The sequence below is a fragment of the Heterocephalus glaber genome, unplaced genomic scaffold (genome assembly GCF_053883595.1).
Source record: "Heterocephalus glaber isolate CG9 unplaced genomic scaffold, H.glaber_assembly_v1.0 deba00001610, whole genome shotgun sequence".
NCBI lineage: Eukaryota > Metazoa > Chordata > Mammalia > Rodentia > Bathyergidae > Heterocephalus > Heterocephalus glaber.
Genome location: NW_028258381.1, coordinates 22612331 through 22630788, shown reverse-complemented (window position 1 = coordinate 22630788; position 18458 = coordinate 22612331). Strand labels below are relative to the sequence as shown.

The following is an 18458-nucleotide window of genomic DNA, read 5'->3' as shown; positions in this document are numbered from 1 at the left end:
GAGGCTGATCATAGGCACACTTACTCAGGTGTACCAGGGATGATCGAAATATATGGTGAATGTCTATTTTTTAAAAAGTTTCTTACACTAAAAGATACATTGCCATGAATTCCCCTCAAAACTCCCCTTCTAACACACTTATCCCATCGTTCTTGCTACTTTCTGAAGCTGTTCTAGAAACTCTTTTTCGTGTCATTACCAGGTGTTATCAAAACGGTAATGCTGCTGCTGAGTGCCATCCAAGAGAAAGGCAGGCTTGTGAAAACAGCACAGTGTGTCCTCATCTACTTTATTCACCGGATCTGGCACCGTGTGACTTCTGGCTCTTCCCCAAAGTCAAAGTGACCATGAAAAGAAAATATATTTTGAATTAATTCAGGACATAGACACGACAGAGCAACTAAAGACACAAAAAAGCACTTCTAGGACTGCTTCATAAAGTGGCAAGAACGATGTGTTAAGAACGATGGGGTAAGTGGCAAGAATGATGTTTGAAGTGAAGTTATTTTGACAAGAATTAATGACAAATGTGTCTTTTACTGTAATAAAGTTTTCTAAATCTAAACATTCACTGTATTATTAGGTTATAACTCATATCCAGTATTCTTCAGCCTATTTTCTCATTGATGTCTTAATTAGTAGCTCATTTTGTTTTTAATTTTATTGTATAAAAACATTTTAGCTGGGAGTGGTGGCACATGCCTGTAATTCCAGCACTCTGGAGGATGAGGCAGGAGGATCACTGAGAGTTGCCGGCCAGCCTGAACTACAAAAGGAGACTCTGGCTCAAAAATCCAAAGAGCTTTTTTTTAATTTGGAGCTGGGCATGGTGGAACATGCTTGTAATTCCAGCACTTAGGAAGTTGAGGGAGGATGATCACTAGTTTGAGGCCAGCATGGGCTACATAGCAATTTCAAGGCCAGCCTGAACTACATTAGTGAGATCTTGTCTCAAACAAGCAAAAAGAAAGAAAAAAGAAGAGAAATTCTGTGATAAACACAGACAGAAAGGTCTACCTAAATGGCAGAGGTGATCAGGAAGAAATCATCAGGAAAGTGAGTTGGGTTTTGAAGCACCTAGAGGAGTTTGCCAGATGAAGTACAGGAAAACCAATATAAAAAAAGAGAGATGTGAAAAATTCTGCATGACCACTGTGGAAATCAGTGTGGAAATACCTCAAAAAAGTAAAATGAGGGCCAGGGATTTAGCTCAGTGGTTCTGCCACCTGCCTCACAAGTACAAGGTCCCAAGTTAAATGCCCGGTATCAAAAAAAACCCCTAAAACTAGAGGTTCCATTTGACCCAGCTATTCTCCTTCTTGATATCTTCCTGAAAGAATTAAACGCATCGGGTCGGGGATTTAGCTCAGTGGTTTCACTGCCTGCTGCACAAGCGTAAGGACCCGAGTTTGATCCCCATTACCGAAAAGAAAAAAGAAAGAATTAAAAGCATCATACCACAGCAGTATATGCACACCCATGCTTATAGTGGCATAGTTTGTAGTAGCTAAGTCCTGGGAACAGCCCAAATGCCCATAAATCAATGAATGAATAAAGAAGATTTTTTTTATATACAGTGGAGTACTACTTTGCATAAAGGATAAGCTTGAGACATTTCCAGCTAAGTGGATACACCTTGAGACCATACTCTTAAGTGAGATAAACCAGACACACATGTTTAAATACCACATTGCTTCTCTGGTGTGAGAAACCAAAAGTGGAAATAAGGACCAAAATGTATAATAGATATTGAGAAATGGGGAAAAAAATGTTCAAATGAGAAGGGGAACAAAGGAGGGGAGAGGGGAAAAGGAAAGACGGGACAGGAGAAAAATAGAATAGAAGAAAAAAATGGAAACAAAGCTTTTGTAAATAAGGAGGGAAAGAGGAGTTGAGGGTAGAAATGGGAAAAAAATCATGTACAGGTACAAATTCCCTATGATGACTGTTATCATTATGTATATCTAAAATGTACCAATAAAGGTTTTGCTTTTAAAAAAATTCTGCATGGGGCCGGGGATTTAGCTCAGTGGTTCTGGCGCCTGCCTTGCAAGCACAAGGTCCTGAGTTCGATCCCCAGTACCAAAAAAAAAAAAAAGAAAGAAATTCTGCATAGTCAGGGTAGATGGCAGATGAAGGGGGTGAGGAAGGAGAAAATGGGTCAGGGTGTGGCAGGCTATGAGTATGAGAAGGCTGAGCAAGGTCAGGATAGATTTTGGTGCCATTCAGGGAATATGGGCAACTGGAGCTAAGGAACAGATGTGAGCTGGGGGATGACAGTCAGTACCGAATTTTAGAGTGCTTAGATTTGAAGGAAAAGGACAAGAAGGAAGAAGACCAAGTAACACACCTGTAATCCCAGCCCTCTGGGAAGTTGAGGCAGGGGCATCAAAAGTTCCAGCCTGAGATGTAGCTCAGTGCAAAGTCTCTGGGTTCAATCCTCAGTACCAAAAAAAAAATAAGAGAAGGTGGCCACAGAATGGCAAATCAGGAGGTACTAGGGAGACTGAGGCAGAAAGATGACAAGTTGGAGTTAAGCCTGTGCAATTTAATGACTTAGTGAGACTCTATCTCAAAATAAAAAATAAAAAGGGCTGGGGATGTAAGTTGCCCTTGGGTGTGTGTGTGTGTGTGTGTGTGTGTGTGTGTGTGTGTGTGTGTGTGTGTGTGTGTACTGGCCAACTGTGACATCCGAGAATCAAAAGTGATTTTTACTTCCTTTGTATTTTCTCTGTATCACTCGAGCATGGGCCCCATTGAAAGGGTTCCATTTTTAGAATCTAAAAAGACAGACTATTTTTATTTGGGTAAAATAAAGAGTTCTGGCATGAAAAGAAGCAAAATAGGGCATCAGTGAAGGCGAATGGGGGGCACATATTTTTATTTTTTTGGATGGGAGATCACTGGTTGGGCTGTGTTCTGAGGCCGCTGCACGATGCCCCACAGAACCTGGAAAAGAGGGAAGTGGGATCAGCCGATTGCAAACTGAACTTTAATGCACAGCAAGGGCAAAGAGAGGACAGACCTGCACAGCAGGAGGGTGCTGGTTAAATAACCCTGGAACTCCAGGAAGTCCTCACAAAGAACAAGGAAGACTCCCCACCCTCAGGGATCCATTAGAACAGGTGGCCAAAATCTATTGTTAGGTAAAAAAAAAGAATTTTCAGAACAAAGGGTAATACAATGCGATCTATTTGTGTGTGTGAGAACTTCCCCCATCCCCTAACTGGGGATTGAACCCAAGGCCTGGAATTGAGCTACACCCTCAGTCTTTTTAGTTTTTGAGACAGTCTCCATAAATTTCTGAGGCTGGCCTTGAACTTGTGATCCTCCTGCCTCAGCTTCTGGAGTAGCTGAGATTACAGGTATGCACCACCAACCGACCTCATCTTGGGGGTTGTATATGGTAGTTGGGACTGAACCCAGGGCACTCTACCACTGAGCTACATCCTCAGCCCTTTTTATTTTTATTTTATGTGTGTGTGTGTGTGTGTGTGTGTGTGTGTTTTCAGATATGGTCTTACTATGTAGGCCACAGTGATCCTCCTGCCTCAGCCCCTTGAATGCTGGGATTACAGGTGTGCACTACTATGCCCAGCTTTTATTTTGATTTTGAGACCAGGTGTCACTGCTTTGCCCAGGCTGGCCTCAAACTAGCCATCTTCCTGCCTCAGCCTCCAGAGTAGCTGGGATTACAGGCATGTACCCCACACCCAGCTCCTCTTGTGTTTTTAATCCTTCAAAGACTGGGGTTCAGGCCACCTGCCAGACCTGCCAGTGCTCCTAAGCAACTGAGAATGAGTGACAGGGCCCAAACCACAAAGGACTGTTGGCCACTGCATAGAGTGGTGTTGACGAGAGAGAAACTGATTAAGTGGGATGCAGTTGGATATGAAGTATATTTCTAATGTGCTAAAGTATAGGCAGGGTGTGGTGGCACATACTTGTAATCCCAGCCCTCAGGAGGCTGAGGTGGGAAGATGACACAAGTTCAAGGAAAACTGGGCTGCATAGTGATTTTAAGGCCAGCCTGAACTGCATGGTAAAACCCTGTCTCAAAAAAAACGGTAACTGGCCAGGGATTTAGCTCAATGGTTCTGCCACTTGCCTTGCAAGCACAAGGACCCCAGTTTGATCCCCGGTACCAAAAAAACCAAAAAAGGGTAACTATAGTTGATAACAATTAGTTATACATTTAAAAATAGCTTTAGTAAAGAGGATGCTGAATGCTCCCAGGACAAGGAAATGGTAAGTGTTGGGGTGATGGAAGTGCTAATTCCCCTGATCTGACCATTATATGTTGTACACAGAGTGAAATGTCACACTACTCGTAAATATATACAATTTTAGGGCTGGGGATTTAGCTCAGTGGTTCCTCTGCCTGCCTCGCAAGCGCAAGGTCCTGAGTTCAATTCCCAGTATCAAAAAAAAAAAAAAACCCGAACAATTATATATCAACTGAAAATAAAAAAGAAGGGGTCTTGGGGAGAAAAAAGCAGCAATTGTGGATGTAGCTTAGGGGTAGAGCACCAGGGTTCAATCCCCAACACCAAAAAAAGTAAATAAATAAAAAGCTAGGTGGGTATAGTGGCGCACACATGTAATCCCAGTGTTTTGGGAGGCTGAGGCAGGAGGATTGCAAATTTGAGCCTAGACCAGATAATTTAGTGATTTCATGAGACCCTGTCTCAAAATAATAAAAAGGGATGGGGCTGTAACTCAGTGTGAAGGCCTTGGGTTCAATTCCCAGTACTGCACACACACACAAAAGAAAAAGCTAAACCAGTATAATGGTGCATGCCTGTGACTGCAATCCCAGTACAGTCTGGGCTACATAGTGAGCCTTATCTCAAAAACAAAACAGGGTAGGGGATTTAGTTCAGTGGCACTGTGCCTGCCTTGCAAGAGCAAGGTCCTGAGTTAGATCCCTGGTACCGCAAAACAAAAACAAAAAACAAGCCACGTGTGGCGACACCCACGTTCCTGCAATCCCAGCACTCCGGAGGCTGAGGCAGGAGGATAATCAAGAGTTCAAGGCCACCCTGAACTACAAAGGGAGACCCTGCCTCAAAAAACCAAAAAACCCCAAAAACCAAAAAAGCAGGGCCGGGGATTTAGCTCAGTGCTGCACTGCACCCATCTGGTAAGCACAAGGTTCTGAGTTCGATCCCCAGTACGAAAGAAAGAGAGAGAAAGAAAAGATACGTAAGGCTGAGTGTAGCTCAGTGGTACTGTGTGTTCTTAGAATATGAAAGGCCCTAGGTTGAATTCCTAGCAATCAGGGAAAAAAAGAAGAAAAAAAGATACTGGAAAACAGAAACAATTTTTTTTTTGGTACAAGGGATCATACTCGGGCCCTTGCCCTTGCGAGACATGTGATGGAGCTAAATTCCCCAGCCCCAAGAAACAATTTTTTGAAAGAGAGTATAGTTCAATGGTGGAGCACTTACCTAGAGTGTAGGACCCTGATTTGATCCCTGGCACTGATAAAGAAAAGTCTTAGGCATGATGACACATGCCTGGGGTCCCAGCAGTGTAAGAGGCTGAGGCAGGAGGATCACAAATTTGAGCCCAGCCTGAGCAATTTAGTGACTTAGCAAAACCCTGTCTCATTGGGCATGGTGGCGCACATCTATAACCCCAGCACTCAGGAGGCTGAGGCAGGAGGATTGCCACAAGTTCAAGGCCAGCCTGAACTACATGGTAAGAACTTGTCTCAAAAAAAAAAAAAAAAAAAAAAAAAAAAGAGCTGGGGTGTAGCTCAGCACAAAGACCCTGGGTTCAATTCTCAGTGCCAAACAAACAAACAAAAAAACCTCCTTAACCTCCACTCCAGATGGCAAATCTTGTTGCCTGTGAAGGTTCCTACCCTGGAACTAACAGCTCCTAACGAGAACTAAAAAAGATCAGCACAAACTTGAGAAAAGGCAAAAAGTTGAGGCCCGGCCTAGCTGCTAAGGGGCTAGAGTGTTTTCTGATGTTTTGCTTGGAAAGGCGGAATTTTGTTGCTTAGAGCCTCAGCTAATTGGTCTCCATGTGACACGCTGGAGAGACTGGGTGATTGGAGCCCAGCTGCTTAGCTCATTATTTCTGATGAATGGCCAGCACCTGGCATCTCCTGGCCGTGGTGCCCACTTAGGACCTACGTGTGACCTGTGCCACCCTCAAAAGCACGATGGCTTTACAGCCACGAGGAGTGAGCCAGCCATCCCCCAAGCATTGGCTTACTTAAGTTACATCCCTGTGGAATATACTTGGAAAGGGTTGGTCCTGCGGGCTGGTTTCTTCCCTGCAAGTCTGAAATAACCGACCGACGCTGGTTGGCAGTGAATCCAGCTGAGTGGTTGGCTACTGTTCATGGCTATTGTTCTCCTTGTAAGTTAATACTCTGGCACCCTGGCTTGGTAAATATGAGTTGCACAGGAGAAGGGATCAATTGTGCTGTCTGGACAGCCCAGTCCCTTCTTAGTGTAAAGCCAAGGGCAAGAGGCCCCTTAGAAAAGTTAAATAATTTGTTTTCAGTATGGAAATTGAACTCAGGGCCTTCACACTGAGCTACATCCCACAACCCTATCTATTTATCTGTCTATTTATAGACAGGGTCTCACTAAATGACCCAGGCTGGTCTCAAATTTGAGATCCTCCTGCTTCAGCCTCCCAGAGTGCTGGAATGACAGGCTTGTATCAGCATGTCTCTCTCTTAAATACAGTGGACCCTTGACTTACGAATTTAATCAGTTCCCAAGGGCTGGTTGTAAATTTAAGTTGGTTATAAGTCAATACAGCTGAGATCTGGATATTTACCTGGGTACATGCTATAGAAAACAAGAGGTAGATAAATCTTCCATTAACCAAATTAACCCAAGTTGGTCCTATGTCAAGCCAGTTGTAACTCAAGAGTCCAAAGTTACAACCAGGTCTCACACACGAACAACTTAGGTTACAACTGGAATTTTAGTTTTAACTTGAACAAAGTCTTAAGTTATGACCCAAATGCTGGCTGTTTGTGCTTCCAGATAGTCTCAGATACAGATTTAACCCTTAAAGAGTTTTGGAAAGAGGGTGGGGGATTTAGCTTAGTGGGTCTGCTGCCTGCCTTGCAAGTGCAAGGTCCTGAGTTCGATCCCTGGAAAGATCATTACATCCTTTCCTGTGTGAGGTCAACTGAGAAATCCTGGGCCAATGTCTCTCTAAGGACACTGAGATCTGCCTGTCTACAGGAGAGAGACTTTGAAGCCTGTGAAGAGAAGCTGAGCCTTCAATTGACTAACTTGAGTTGCAATGAATGAATTGATTTAAGTCAAGGGTCCACTTAAAATGTATACGAGGGCATTGTGTTTTATTCATGTTCTACTTTTTTGTTTGTTTGTTTTTTGCTTTTTTTGATACCAGGGATTGAACTTGGGACCTTGCGCTTTCGAGGCAGGTGACAGAACTACTGAGCTAAATCCCTGGCCCCTGTTTTACTTTTTGAGACAGGGTCTCACTATGTAGTTCAGGCTGGCCTTGAACTCACTAGGTAGGCCAGTCTGGCCTCAAACTTGATGCTATCCTCCTGTCTCAGCCTCTGGACTGTTGGGATTACAGGTGTGCACCACCATCTCCGGTTTAATCTTTTCTTGTGTGTGTGTGTGGTTTTTTTGGTACTGGGGATCGAACTCAGGACCTTGTGCTTACGAGGCAGCTGTGATGCCTCTGAGCTAAATCCCTGGCCCAAGTGTGTATGTTTTGGGAGATTGCTTTTACTGGTGTGACCAGAGACAGTTCTCTCCCTGGGGTCTCAGGATTGGGGTTTCTCATGCTGGATGTGTAGGAAAATTCGCTCAAAACGCTGGATGGGGCTGCATCCTTATTTTGTCTTTTCCTGGGTGAGCAGGATGGTCAGAGTCCCATCTAACCCCGGGATGCGGTGTGATGCTGAAGCTGACCAAAAGAACACCTAGTGAGGCCACTCTGAGTCCTGGACAGCGCCTCCTGATGCCTCTTCCCACTTCTGGTCAGAGGGAGCGAGTGCTGCATAATCTTCGGTGCTTTTATGTACAAGGACTCATTTTCCTAGGGCCTTAGGCAACTCTAGCTACTGAAAAGGAATCCCCAAGCTGTAGGGGTTCACAGCAAAAGGGAAGCTGCACAAACATAAACCTGACTGATGCCTGGAAGTTTTCTTGCTCCCAGCAAAGACTAAGATTCTCCGTTCTACGACTGGGTTATCCGTTCACTGGAGTTTTCTTTTCTTTTTTTTTCTTTTGGTACCAGGGATCAAACTCAGGTCCTTGCGCTTGCGCAGCAGGTGGCGAAACTACTGAGCTAAATCCCCGGCCCATGGAGTTTTCTCTTCATGTGACAAACACCCTAATGATATTAAACTGATCTGTGCCCAAAATGAGTGATCAATGACATGAAAATAGGAAAGAAAAGAAATATAAAATCGCACTCCCCAAAATCTCCCCCAGAAGGGGCTTCCCTCCTGGCTGACTTGCTAAAATGTTGTGAAGGGAGATGGGGGTCCCAGATGGGATTCTAGGTTCTTGTGTAGAACTAACAAAGAATTGCATGTGGCACATGGCAGTAAGGAAGCAGCAGCAAAGTTCAATGAATTGTAATTAGGCAGTGGTACACTCAGAGTCCATAGACAGCGGACTTGCACCCATGGAAAAGCAAATGACACTGCTAAATGGATTAGGTTTTAGAATTTAAAATGTGCCAGATGGCTCTCGCCTTTTATCCCAGCACTCCGGAGGGTGAGGCAGGAGGATTCCTGTGAGTTCAAGGCCAGTCTGAACTACATATGGAGACCTTGTCTCAAAAAAACCCCAACAAATTAAAAATGTTGCACTGGGTCCTGGGCACCTCCCATTGGTTCTTCAAGAGCATGATTGACAGTGTGATTGACAGGTCCTCAATCATGTCAGCTGTCTACTGTGCATGTCCTTTCTCCCATAATTCACTCTAACTGGACACATGAGATGCAGTCCATATCCATGAACTCTCGATAAGCTCCAAGTGAAGAACAGTTTCTATAGGCCAGTAATGGCAAATCTAAAGAGCCCACTGTGGCACACATCCCATAGGTTCGCCACCACTGCTATAAGTCATGCTGGAGAATCTAGTGCGCTTGCATCCTGGTCTGGGGCTTTGGAATTTTCCAGAGGCCTTTGTATCTCTGCCTCTGGGTAATAGGCCATAGGACAAAAATCAGGGGCATTGCCCAGGTTCAGGTGAGTGGGGAGGCATCATCCTATAGCCCCAGTTGTGCTAACTACAGTATATTACTCCTACCTCAGCCTCCTGAGTGCTAGGTTTATAGCATGTACCCTCACTCCTCTGAATCACTGTAGTTTTGTAAAAGAAATGCATATCCATAAAGGAAATCTATATTTTATTGTTGTTGTTTTTTTTTGGTACTGGGGATTGAACTTGGGTCTTTGCACTTGCGCGGTAGGCAGTGAAACCACAGCTAAATCCTCGGCCCTGAAATCTATATTTTAAAGTATAGGATCAGGAGGAAGATGGTTGCTGAAAATTTTCATTACTGAGACTTTGCCACATGACAAGACCACCTTTATTCACCAAACATCTTGTGCCCTTGTTCTCCCTTGTGCCACCAACATCCCCCAGAAACCCAACCACCCCCTCCCCTTTTTGTGGTACTAGGGACCAAACCCAGGATGTCTCTACCATTGAGCTACATCCCCCCCCCCCAATTTTTTTTTTTTTTGACAAGGGATTGAACTCAGGACCTTGCACTTGCAAGGCAAGTGGCAACACCACTGAGCTAAATCCCCAGCCCCCTTATTTCCTTTTTAAAATTTTGAGTCAGGGACTCACTAAATTGCCCAAGTTGGCCTCAAGCATGCAGTCTTCCTGCCTCAGCCTCCTGAGAAGCTGGAATTATAGGTGTGTGCCACTACATCTGGCCTTTATTCCTTTCTGTAGCTCTGGTTATTACCTACCTTTCAATTACCTGATCCTTAGAGCCTCTTGTTATGTGGGGGTTTTGCACATATGCACATCATAAAATGGTTTTTCCCTTGTTAATCGGTTTTATGTCAATTTGACTTATATACTGGAAAGAACCCAGAAGGGTAGAGAAAACAATTTTCTTCTATGTTCTTTTCAGTAGAGATACAATTGATTTCTGCCTCATGGATTTTCCTTTGAGCCAGTTTGGCGCTGCCAAGGAACTACACTCCCACACCCACCTATTTTTTTTTTTTAGCATCTCAATGAGTTAAACAAGATCTTTGACATTTTCATCATGTGTTTATAGAATATTTTCATTATACTTTATCTCACATCTCACTTCCCTTTTCCCTCTGGCTGCTAGGAAGCAAAAAGGTAAAGTTGTTAACTGACACAGGAAACGTTAACCAAGTTTTGGCAAAATGTAATAAGGAGCGTTCCTGTGATGTCTTAGCCTTTGGGTTAAGATCCAACGTAGGATGCCTCTCTAGATACCAGGAAGAGAGGAAGTTGGGGTTACAGAAGTGAACCTCAGCCCCTGCCACCTTCCTTTATCAGTCTAGCTCCACTAGGAGCCAGGACAGCCGGGCCTTGTGACCTCACTATGGGAGGCCTTGCCTAGGAGAGGTCTCTGTCGTGCTGAGGCCCATCTGGACCTGGCTGGAGCTGACAGGGTCACGTCCTAGTCATACTTCCTCCCCAATCACTTCCTCTTTCTGCAGAGGACAGAATTCAAATGAAGAACAAATTCTGAGGATAAGCAACAGATGAGTGTTCAGGGAGGGAACGGTCCCCTGCTGTCCTGGTAGCTGCATCCACCTGCAGAGTGGTTCTGATGGAGCAGGTGCCCAACTCCAACTGACACTGAGAGCCAGTCCTCACCGTGACCCTAAAGGAGAATGGGGCAAATGTAGAGACAGAAGCAGCACCCTGCAGTGACAGTAAGCCTGAAGCACCCCAGTCCCGGGGAGCCTACTGCCCCCAAAGACACCTGCCTTTGAAGCCCATGACAGGACCCCAAGCACAGGCTCAATTCGACCCACGCTGACCACTCAGGTCCAGGTAGAAAGCAGAGCCAAGACCACAACGCTCCTTCAGGGACCCAGTCATCTCTGGCCTTCAGGCCTCTAACAGCTGAGCATGTAACTTTCTGCCTGCTGCCTTTAGAGTAGGGGAACAAGTAGTCCCCTTGAGTCAGACTTGTGGGACCAGAGCCTCAGATTCTCTGCTAGCCTAGAAGCCAGACGAGCCAGGTCCACCTTGCTTTTGTCCATAATAGATTCCAAAGAGACCAAGATAGAAGCTAATTGTACACTTGCCACTGGGGAAAAAAAGGTCCCTGAACCCAGGAAGGACCTGTTGGCCAAAGCCAGTGAGATACTGTACAGGTTTCCCTTCACAGGCCAGTTTGGTCTCCGCCCCTTTCTGTACATGCAGCCACTCCTTGTGATCACAGTGGTACTTAGATTGTGCTTCTCCGCCTGCCCACCCAAATACTGGGGATCAAAGCCAGGGTCTTCGCACTGAGCTCTATTCCCAGCCTTTTTTGTTAAGACAGGATCGCACCAAGTTCCCCAGGCTGGGCTTGAACTTGGAATCCTGCTCAGCTTCCTAGAATGCTGGGATGGCAGGCACACACCACCATGAAGAGCTGGGCTGTGCTACTGGAGCTCAAGGGGTGAGAGTAGACTGTCAGTGTCAAGTGGCCGTTACCATTACCAATCCCAATACCCTGTCAATGAACCACGACCAGAGTTGGCTTTTTCCTTTTATTGGGAAAGGGACACAGGGTGGGAAGAAGTGTGCCACCTCCTGGAAAGACCCAGGACAACAGCCAGGGTCAGGAACGCCACTGCGGCTAGGCCCAAGCTCAGAACCATGGGGGTCCGAGTGGGAGGGGTCCAGCCCTCCACACTCTGGTCGCTGGCCCCTCCCAGGAAGATCAGTGGTCCCACGGTGACATCTGCTTCTGTTACTGAAAGGGAAAGGACACTTGAAGGTCACTTTAGTCCCCAGTGAGGAACTGTGGGTCTTGCCCTGCCTAAATGAGCTGGATAAAAATTGGCCCTAACAGCTGCATTTATTTTTGGTAGTACTGGGGATTAAACCCAGGGCCTTCTCACTGAGCTATACCCAGCCATTTTTACTTGAGACTGAGTCTTGCTAATTTGCCCAGGCTGGGCTTGAACTTGTAATCCTCTTGCCTCAGCCTCCCAGAGTGCTAGGATTATGGCCTTGCACTATCATTCACAGAAGCATCAAAGTTTCTACGCAAGGCCTGAGTACATCCTCTGAATAGCCTTGGGGCAGGACAAGGGAGTATATCACCCTAAAGTAACAGCAGGTGCCTTACCACAAGTAATAAAATCCCAGTGGCCAGCCTGTGACATACCGTGCCTGCGGTTCCGGTTCCGTGAAGTAGATCTGAATCCCTGGCTCACCCCAGGGAGCTGCCTCATGGAATAGCCTGGACCACCACAGTCTCCCTTGTCACAGCACTTACAGATGTCAGCAGTGCCTTCTACTGGGGACCAGCTGAGGAGGAAGACAAGCAGCTTAGGTTTTCCTGCCTGGCCGGAAGTGGTTTACTGATAGTCTACTAGGGACGCATAGACATGAGGGGTCCTCAGTTTCCAACGCAGGCAGATGGATGTGGTCTGCTCACCTATTGGAAGACTTGTTGAAGGAGCAGGCTTTGTTGAGTTGGTCTGGGACTTGGTTAGCTGGAGTAACTTTCAGATGACAGGTGATGTATATCTGAAACAGTGACCAGGCCAAGTTCTAGGGTGTTCTGATGACTTATTTGCAGTACTAGGGATTAACCCCAGTGCCTTTGCATTGAGCTACACTACCAGTCCTTTATCTTTTTGAGATAGGGTCTCGATTAATTGCCCAGGTGGGGCTCAAACTTACAATCCTCCTGCCTCAGCCTCCCAAAGTACTAGGATTACAGATGTGCACCACCAGTGATGTTAACAAGCCAGTTGTCATGGGAGGTGAGGAAAGCACTATCTCTAAAATAGTGTAGAGGCTGGCTTGCCCCCCTGCCCCAAATAAGTAGCAAGTCTAGGTCTAGATTGGAGTCGGTCATTTCTGAGTCTTTCCCAAAATAAGTCTCTTTCAAAAGGGCTGGGAATGTAGCTCAGTGTTAAAGAGTCTGAGTTTAAGCCTCTAGACAACAAAATCAGCTTTCTGGCTACTACTTTTGTCAAGCTTTGCCAAGCTCCTTTCTCTTCTGGCACATTGTCCCTTTGCCACCCTCCTGAAGCCTCTTGTCCCCAATAACAAGGCCAGGCTGGGGCCTTGCCAAGACCTGGCCAAGCCTCAGGCTCTGGGAACCACACTTGACCCCTCTTATCTAGCAACATGAGCTTCTGCTGGCTACCGATAGCTCTCCATCCGGCACACTGTCAGCCACCCGCCAACCTCTAACCGGAGAGGCAACAGCCCATCTTAGTGCCCAGGGTGAAGGACTTTTGACCAAGCTCCAGTTCAGTCTAGTCCTGGTCCCTCCCAGGTCAGAGCTCCCTTCAATTCTAGGAAGGGCTGTGACACCTCCCTGCTCCATTCCGGGAGGACAAGGACATGCTGCCACCTTCTGGCTAAAGCCACTCATGGGGCCACAGGCCTCGGCCACCACCTAGTGCCAAATGCACCTGTAGGGAAGCCAGTTCAGATTCGAAGCTACGTTGTTAAATTCAGACTTTTTCCACCAGCCAGGATGTACTTCTGGCTGCCTCTGTCCTACATCTGTCCCATAAGAAATGCTCAGGTTAGGGCCGGGGATTTAGCTCAGTGGTTCTGCCACCTGCCTCGAAAGCGCAAGGACCCAAGTTTGATCCCCGGTACCAAAAAAAAAAAAAAAAAAAAAACAAACGGAAAAGAAATCCTCAGGTCCTTTAGAGTCCATTTGCCAAGATGAAACTGCTTTTGTCCTTAGCACAAGAATATGCTGCTGCATGTGGTGGGACATGCCTGTAATCCCAGCACTTGGAAGGCTGAGGCAAGAGGATTGCTGCAAGTTTGAGGCCAGCCTGGACTACATAGAGAGACCCTGTCTAAAAAAAAAAAAAAAAAAAAAAAAAAGTGCTAGGGGCAGAGAAGTTCCCCTGTAGATCTAAACAGTTGTTACTTCTCCCACGTGCCACAATAGAGCTGGCCAAGCCACCCTCCTACCTTTGAGAGGAAACTTGTCCAGGGCTCAGATTGCTTTCCACCAATTAGCCTCATCCTCTGGATTTTTTTTATGGCACTCCTGCAGATTGAACATGCTAGGGAAGTGCTCTACCACTGAGACACACCCCCAGCCTTTTTCTTTCTTTTTTTTTTGGTTTTTTGAGGCAGGGTCTCCCCTTGTAATTCAGGCTGGCCCTGAACTCACTACGTAGCCCAGGCAGGCCTCTGGCGATCCTCCTGCCTCAGCCTCCTGAGTAGCTGGGATTACAGGTATGCACCACTGCACCCAGCTTCTACATAAGAGTTTGTGTTGCTCATACTTTATCCTTGGTGTCACTAAAGCCCACAGCTTCAGCTACCTGAAGTTTATAGTATTAGCACAAGGACAGAGGTAGGAGTCATTTGCTCCAGGGGAGAGGGAAGTGTAATCCTAAGCATGACCTAGAATCAAATTTCATTGTAGGCTATTAAGAAAATGCTGTTACCGTGTTTTTGGAGTCGTTAGCAAAGTAGAACACGTCCACCGTGAACCGGAGTGTGTCCGGCCTGGGTCTGGGGGCTTGGAATGCAGAAGAGCCATCAGACAGCCCGTCCACAAGGCAGCTGAGAGGGACAAATGCACAGTGGTGTCAAAGGCCGGGGAGGGGTTACCAGGCCATCTTGCAATAAGGCTCCCGGCAAAGGCCACCTGGCCTCACCCGTGGAAGTCCACAATGGTGTGACGAGGGGATGCATCCTGGTCTGGTGTTGGTGTAGCCACACAGTGGTCCACGAAAAGCTGCAGTGGCAGGTGGCTGCCAGTGTGGACCTCGGCCTGCAGGTGGGCCTCCTCGCCCAGGTGGAAGGTGGGGGACATCTTCTCGGTGCTCCAGTTCTCTGGGGGACACAGCCCGGGCTAGAGGCTGCCCATGGCTCCCCCTGGCTTCCCTCTCAGTCCCCACTTACCCTCCATCAGGCTCAGGGAGAAAGCCAGCTTCTCCTCCGAGGACACTGTGGTCCTGAAGGGCAGCCAGGTGGGCAGGATCGCTTGGCTGCTCACATTGCCGTGCCTGGGAGAGGAGCCACAGCTGCCCAGGGTGCTCCCCCCACATTGCAGAGTCCCTGCAGTACCAAGGCCAAGGCAGCTCAGCCTGAAACCCTCCAGAGCAGCTCCACCTGGGAGCAGCCCACCATCCTAATTGGGAGCCCTGGCCAGGCACCTGACGCCAGAGCTTGGTTTCTAAACAGAGATCTTGGCCAGCTCGGTGGTGCATGCCCCTAATCCCAGCACTTGGGAGGGTGAGGTAGGAAAATCACACCAGCTGCCCATCTTCCACTGACCTGGGGTAGCGACACTCGATGGGAACTTCTGCACGGTTGGTCCTCACGATGGACAGGTTTCCCACGGGCCGAGGCGTGTGGAGCAGGAAGGTGCTGTATACCAGGGCATCATCTGTCACCTGCAGCAAAGGTGAGGGCTTAACCCTACCGGCTCCAGTGCCCCAGGCATGCTGGGCCCATGCCAGGCTCTCCACTCAGACCCATCTGCTGCTGGCCAGGTGTTATCTCTGTACCTCAGTGCTTTCACCTGATGTTGGCACTCCTGGAGGGGGGGAACCAGTGACACGGCAGACACCAGGAGGTGCCCTCAATTTCTCACTTGGCATCAACTCACAAAAGTTTTGCAGTACCAGGGGTTGAACTCAGGCCCCTCGCACTGAGCTACACTCCCAGGCATTTTTATGTTTTGAGACAGGGTCTGTGTAAGTCACCCAGGCTGAGCTTGAACTTTCAACCCTCCTGTATCAGCCTCCCAGAATGCTGGGATTACAGGTGTACCCTACCACACCAGCTGCAATTTCTTCTTATAAGACCCTCTGGCAGACAAAGTGCTGAGAACGCTTAACTTCCTGCCCAGCTGTTAATATTTGTCACATTTGGGGCCCGGGATTTAGCTCAGTGGTTCAGGTGCCTGCCTCGAAAGTGGAAGGAACTGAGTTCGATCCCCGGTACCAAAAAAAAAAAAAAAAAAAAGAATTTGTCACATTCGTCAGCTTCAGCCTATCCAAAGCCCATGTTACAGAAAGGGCAGCTGGAGCAGTGGTTGCCAGAGGCAGGAGAGGTGGGATGAGGATGAGCCCATGTGGCTGGGGCTGTTTGTATGGGGGAGGGGACTGCCTAGAAAGGGGATCACCTGGACCCACGTGGCCCCCTGGGTCTGCCCAAGACCCTCCCTGGCAAGTGCCCCAGACACAGTCAGCAGCATGATTCATGGAGCCCTTTAAGTATTTCAGGGCAGTCCAGCGTGCTAGGTGGGTGAGGCAGAAGGATTGCAACTTCAAACCTAACTTTGGCAATTTAGCAAGGCCCTGTCTCAAAAAATAAAGGGCTGGGTTATGGCTCAGTACTAAGGTCTAGATTCAATCCCCAGATTGCAGGGGGGGAAAAAAAGCATTAAGCCATGCACAGGGCCCTTACAAGGGCACTTACAAGCTACCCACCTACAATACCAGCCAGTGCCAGGTGATTCTTATGGGACAAGAGTGTGAAACATCATACCTGAAAAAGGAGCCACCAGGTTGTCACCTGGGACACTGATGCTGATGGCTGCCTCCCATGCCGGCACTGATTTATTATGGGGTGCAGCCTAGACCTCAAGGATTTTTTTAAAGGCCCCCAAATCCAGGCCCCAGGGTGGAGGAGTGGACAGACCCTCCCTGGGGCAGCAAGAGGCTGGTCTCCAGGTTGAGGAGAGCTGGGACCTGCATACTGCACTCTGCTCTACTTTGCCGAGAGGCACCTCCTAGTGGTCTGAGTATTAGTTTCCCCACTGCTGTGGGGAAGGCTCAGACCTGGGTTACTCAGGGCTCTTCCTGCCCTCACTGCCCACTCACACCTGCCCTGGAGCACCCAACTGAAGCCTTAAGATCTTCACAGAGGTATCATGATGCCCCCTGCTCATACCATATGGAGTTCAAAGCTTCAAGCCATTACACAAGAGGGAGGCCAAGATTCTGGTGTTTTTTAAACTCTAGGGATTGGCAGGGGTCACTCTACCACTGAGATACACCCTCTTTTGAGACAGGGTCTGGCTAAATTGCCCAAGCTGAGCTCAAACTTGCGATTCTCCTGCCTCAGCCTCCCAGAATTACAGGTGTGCCACCACTCTGCTTGGGGTTTTTTCCCCTGTAGCAGTTACTTTTGGGCTTCCTGAAGCATCAGAGTTTTCTCTCTTCCCAAAAAGTTTCCAATGCCCTAGCCAGTGCCTGAGCCTCTGGCAGGGTGGGCCCCTCATCCTCCTGCTGATGACTCTGGGATTCCGCCCATGGGGGAGGAGTCAGAGTGGGGGTGCCTGTCCTGGCCCAGAAGGTACTACCACCTCTGAATCTCGCCACCTGCCTGATTTGGGGAACTGAAGCCAGGAGCTTCTCCATTTTCCTCTGCCCTGGGCCCCAAACCCCAGCCTCAGCTGTTTCCCCCACCCCTGCTGTGCAGCCTCACTCCCCATCTCAGGGACTTGCATGTCCCCAACCCACTCCAGGGGCATGGCCTCACCTCCACGCTGCTGCCACACTCATGAACCCCGACACTGAACTTGACCACGGTGTCATCCGTGCCTGTGGAGACCAGGGGCCGGCAGCCTTCAGGGCCCAGGGTGAGGTCGGCAGGCTGGACAAGCTTCCCTGTGCCAAAGAGGTCTCTGTGGACGGTGACCACCAGCTGAGCTTCCTGACACTGCACCTGTACCGGAGACACAGAGGGTACAGGGGGGTGGGCTCCCCCCTGCAAGAGCCAGAGGGGCTGGGGGCAGCACACCTCCATGCTCCCCAAGAGCAGCAAGCACACAAAGAGCCTGTGGTTCAGCTCCATGGCGCCGTAAGGAGCTGCGAGGCTGACTCCTGCGAAGCAGAGGGAGATGGCCTCCCAGCCCTCCTCTTATAGCCCTGAGGGCGGCAGTCCTTCTACAGTTCCTGGGTTCATCTGGGCACCCAGCTGGCTCCCTTCCCCAGCCAGCCAGGCCCTCGCTGCCTAAAGTGGTCCCTGGTGCAGCTTGTTAGGCACAAGGCCTCTCAGCCCCACCCAGATTGACAATCACAATCTGCTCTGTAGCTCAGAGACCCCAGGTGATTCCTAGTCACATTAAAGTGCTCTGGTAGCCTGACTCCAGCACAGATTTCTCAACCCGTTCCCTACTCCACCTGATGGGGCCTACACTTATTATTATTATAGGGCCGGGGATTTAGCTCAGGCCTGCCTCGCAAGTGCAAGGTCCTGAGTTCGATCCCTGGTACCAAAAAAAGTACATTCATTTGCACACTCGAACCATACATTTAAGTTGC

The 18458-nt window shown here is 48.2% G+C and overlaps 1 protein-coding gene across 1 annotated transcript; it reads right to left on the bottom strand.

Moving 5' to 3' along the window:
• Window positions 1-11718: 11718 nt before the first annotated feature.
• Zp3 (zona pellucida glycoprotein 3) lies at window positions 11719-18132 on the bottom strand. The gene is made up of 8 exons (XM_004840097.3): window positions 17674-18132; window positions 15460-15578; window positions 15085-15188; window positions 14838-15015; window positions 14625-14742; window positions 12629-12720; window positions 12356-12498; window positions 11719-11938 (listed from the first exon to the last, which is right to left on the bottom strand). The coding sequence occupies exons 1-8, from the start codon at window positions 17986-17988 to the stop codon at window positions 11733-11735; spliced, it is 1275 nt and encodes a 424-aa protein (XP_004840154.1). The 5' UTR covers window positions 17989-18132; the 3' UTR covers window positions 11719-11732.
• Between the last annotated feature and the right edge of the window lie 326 nt (window positions 18133-18458).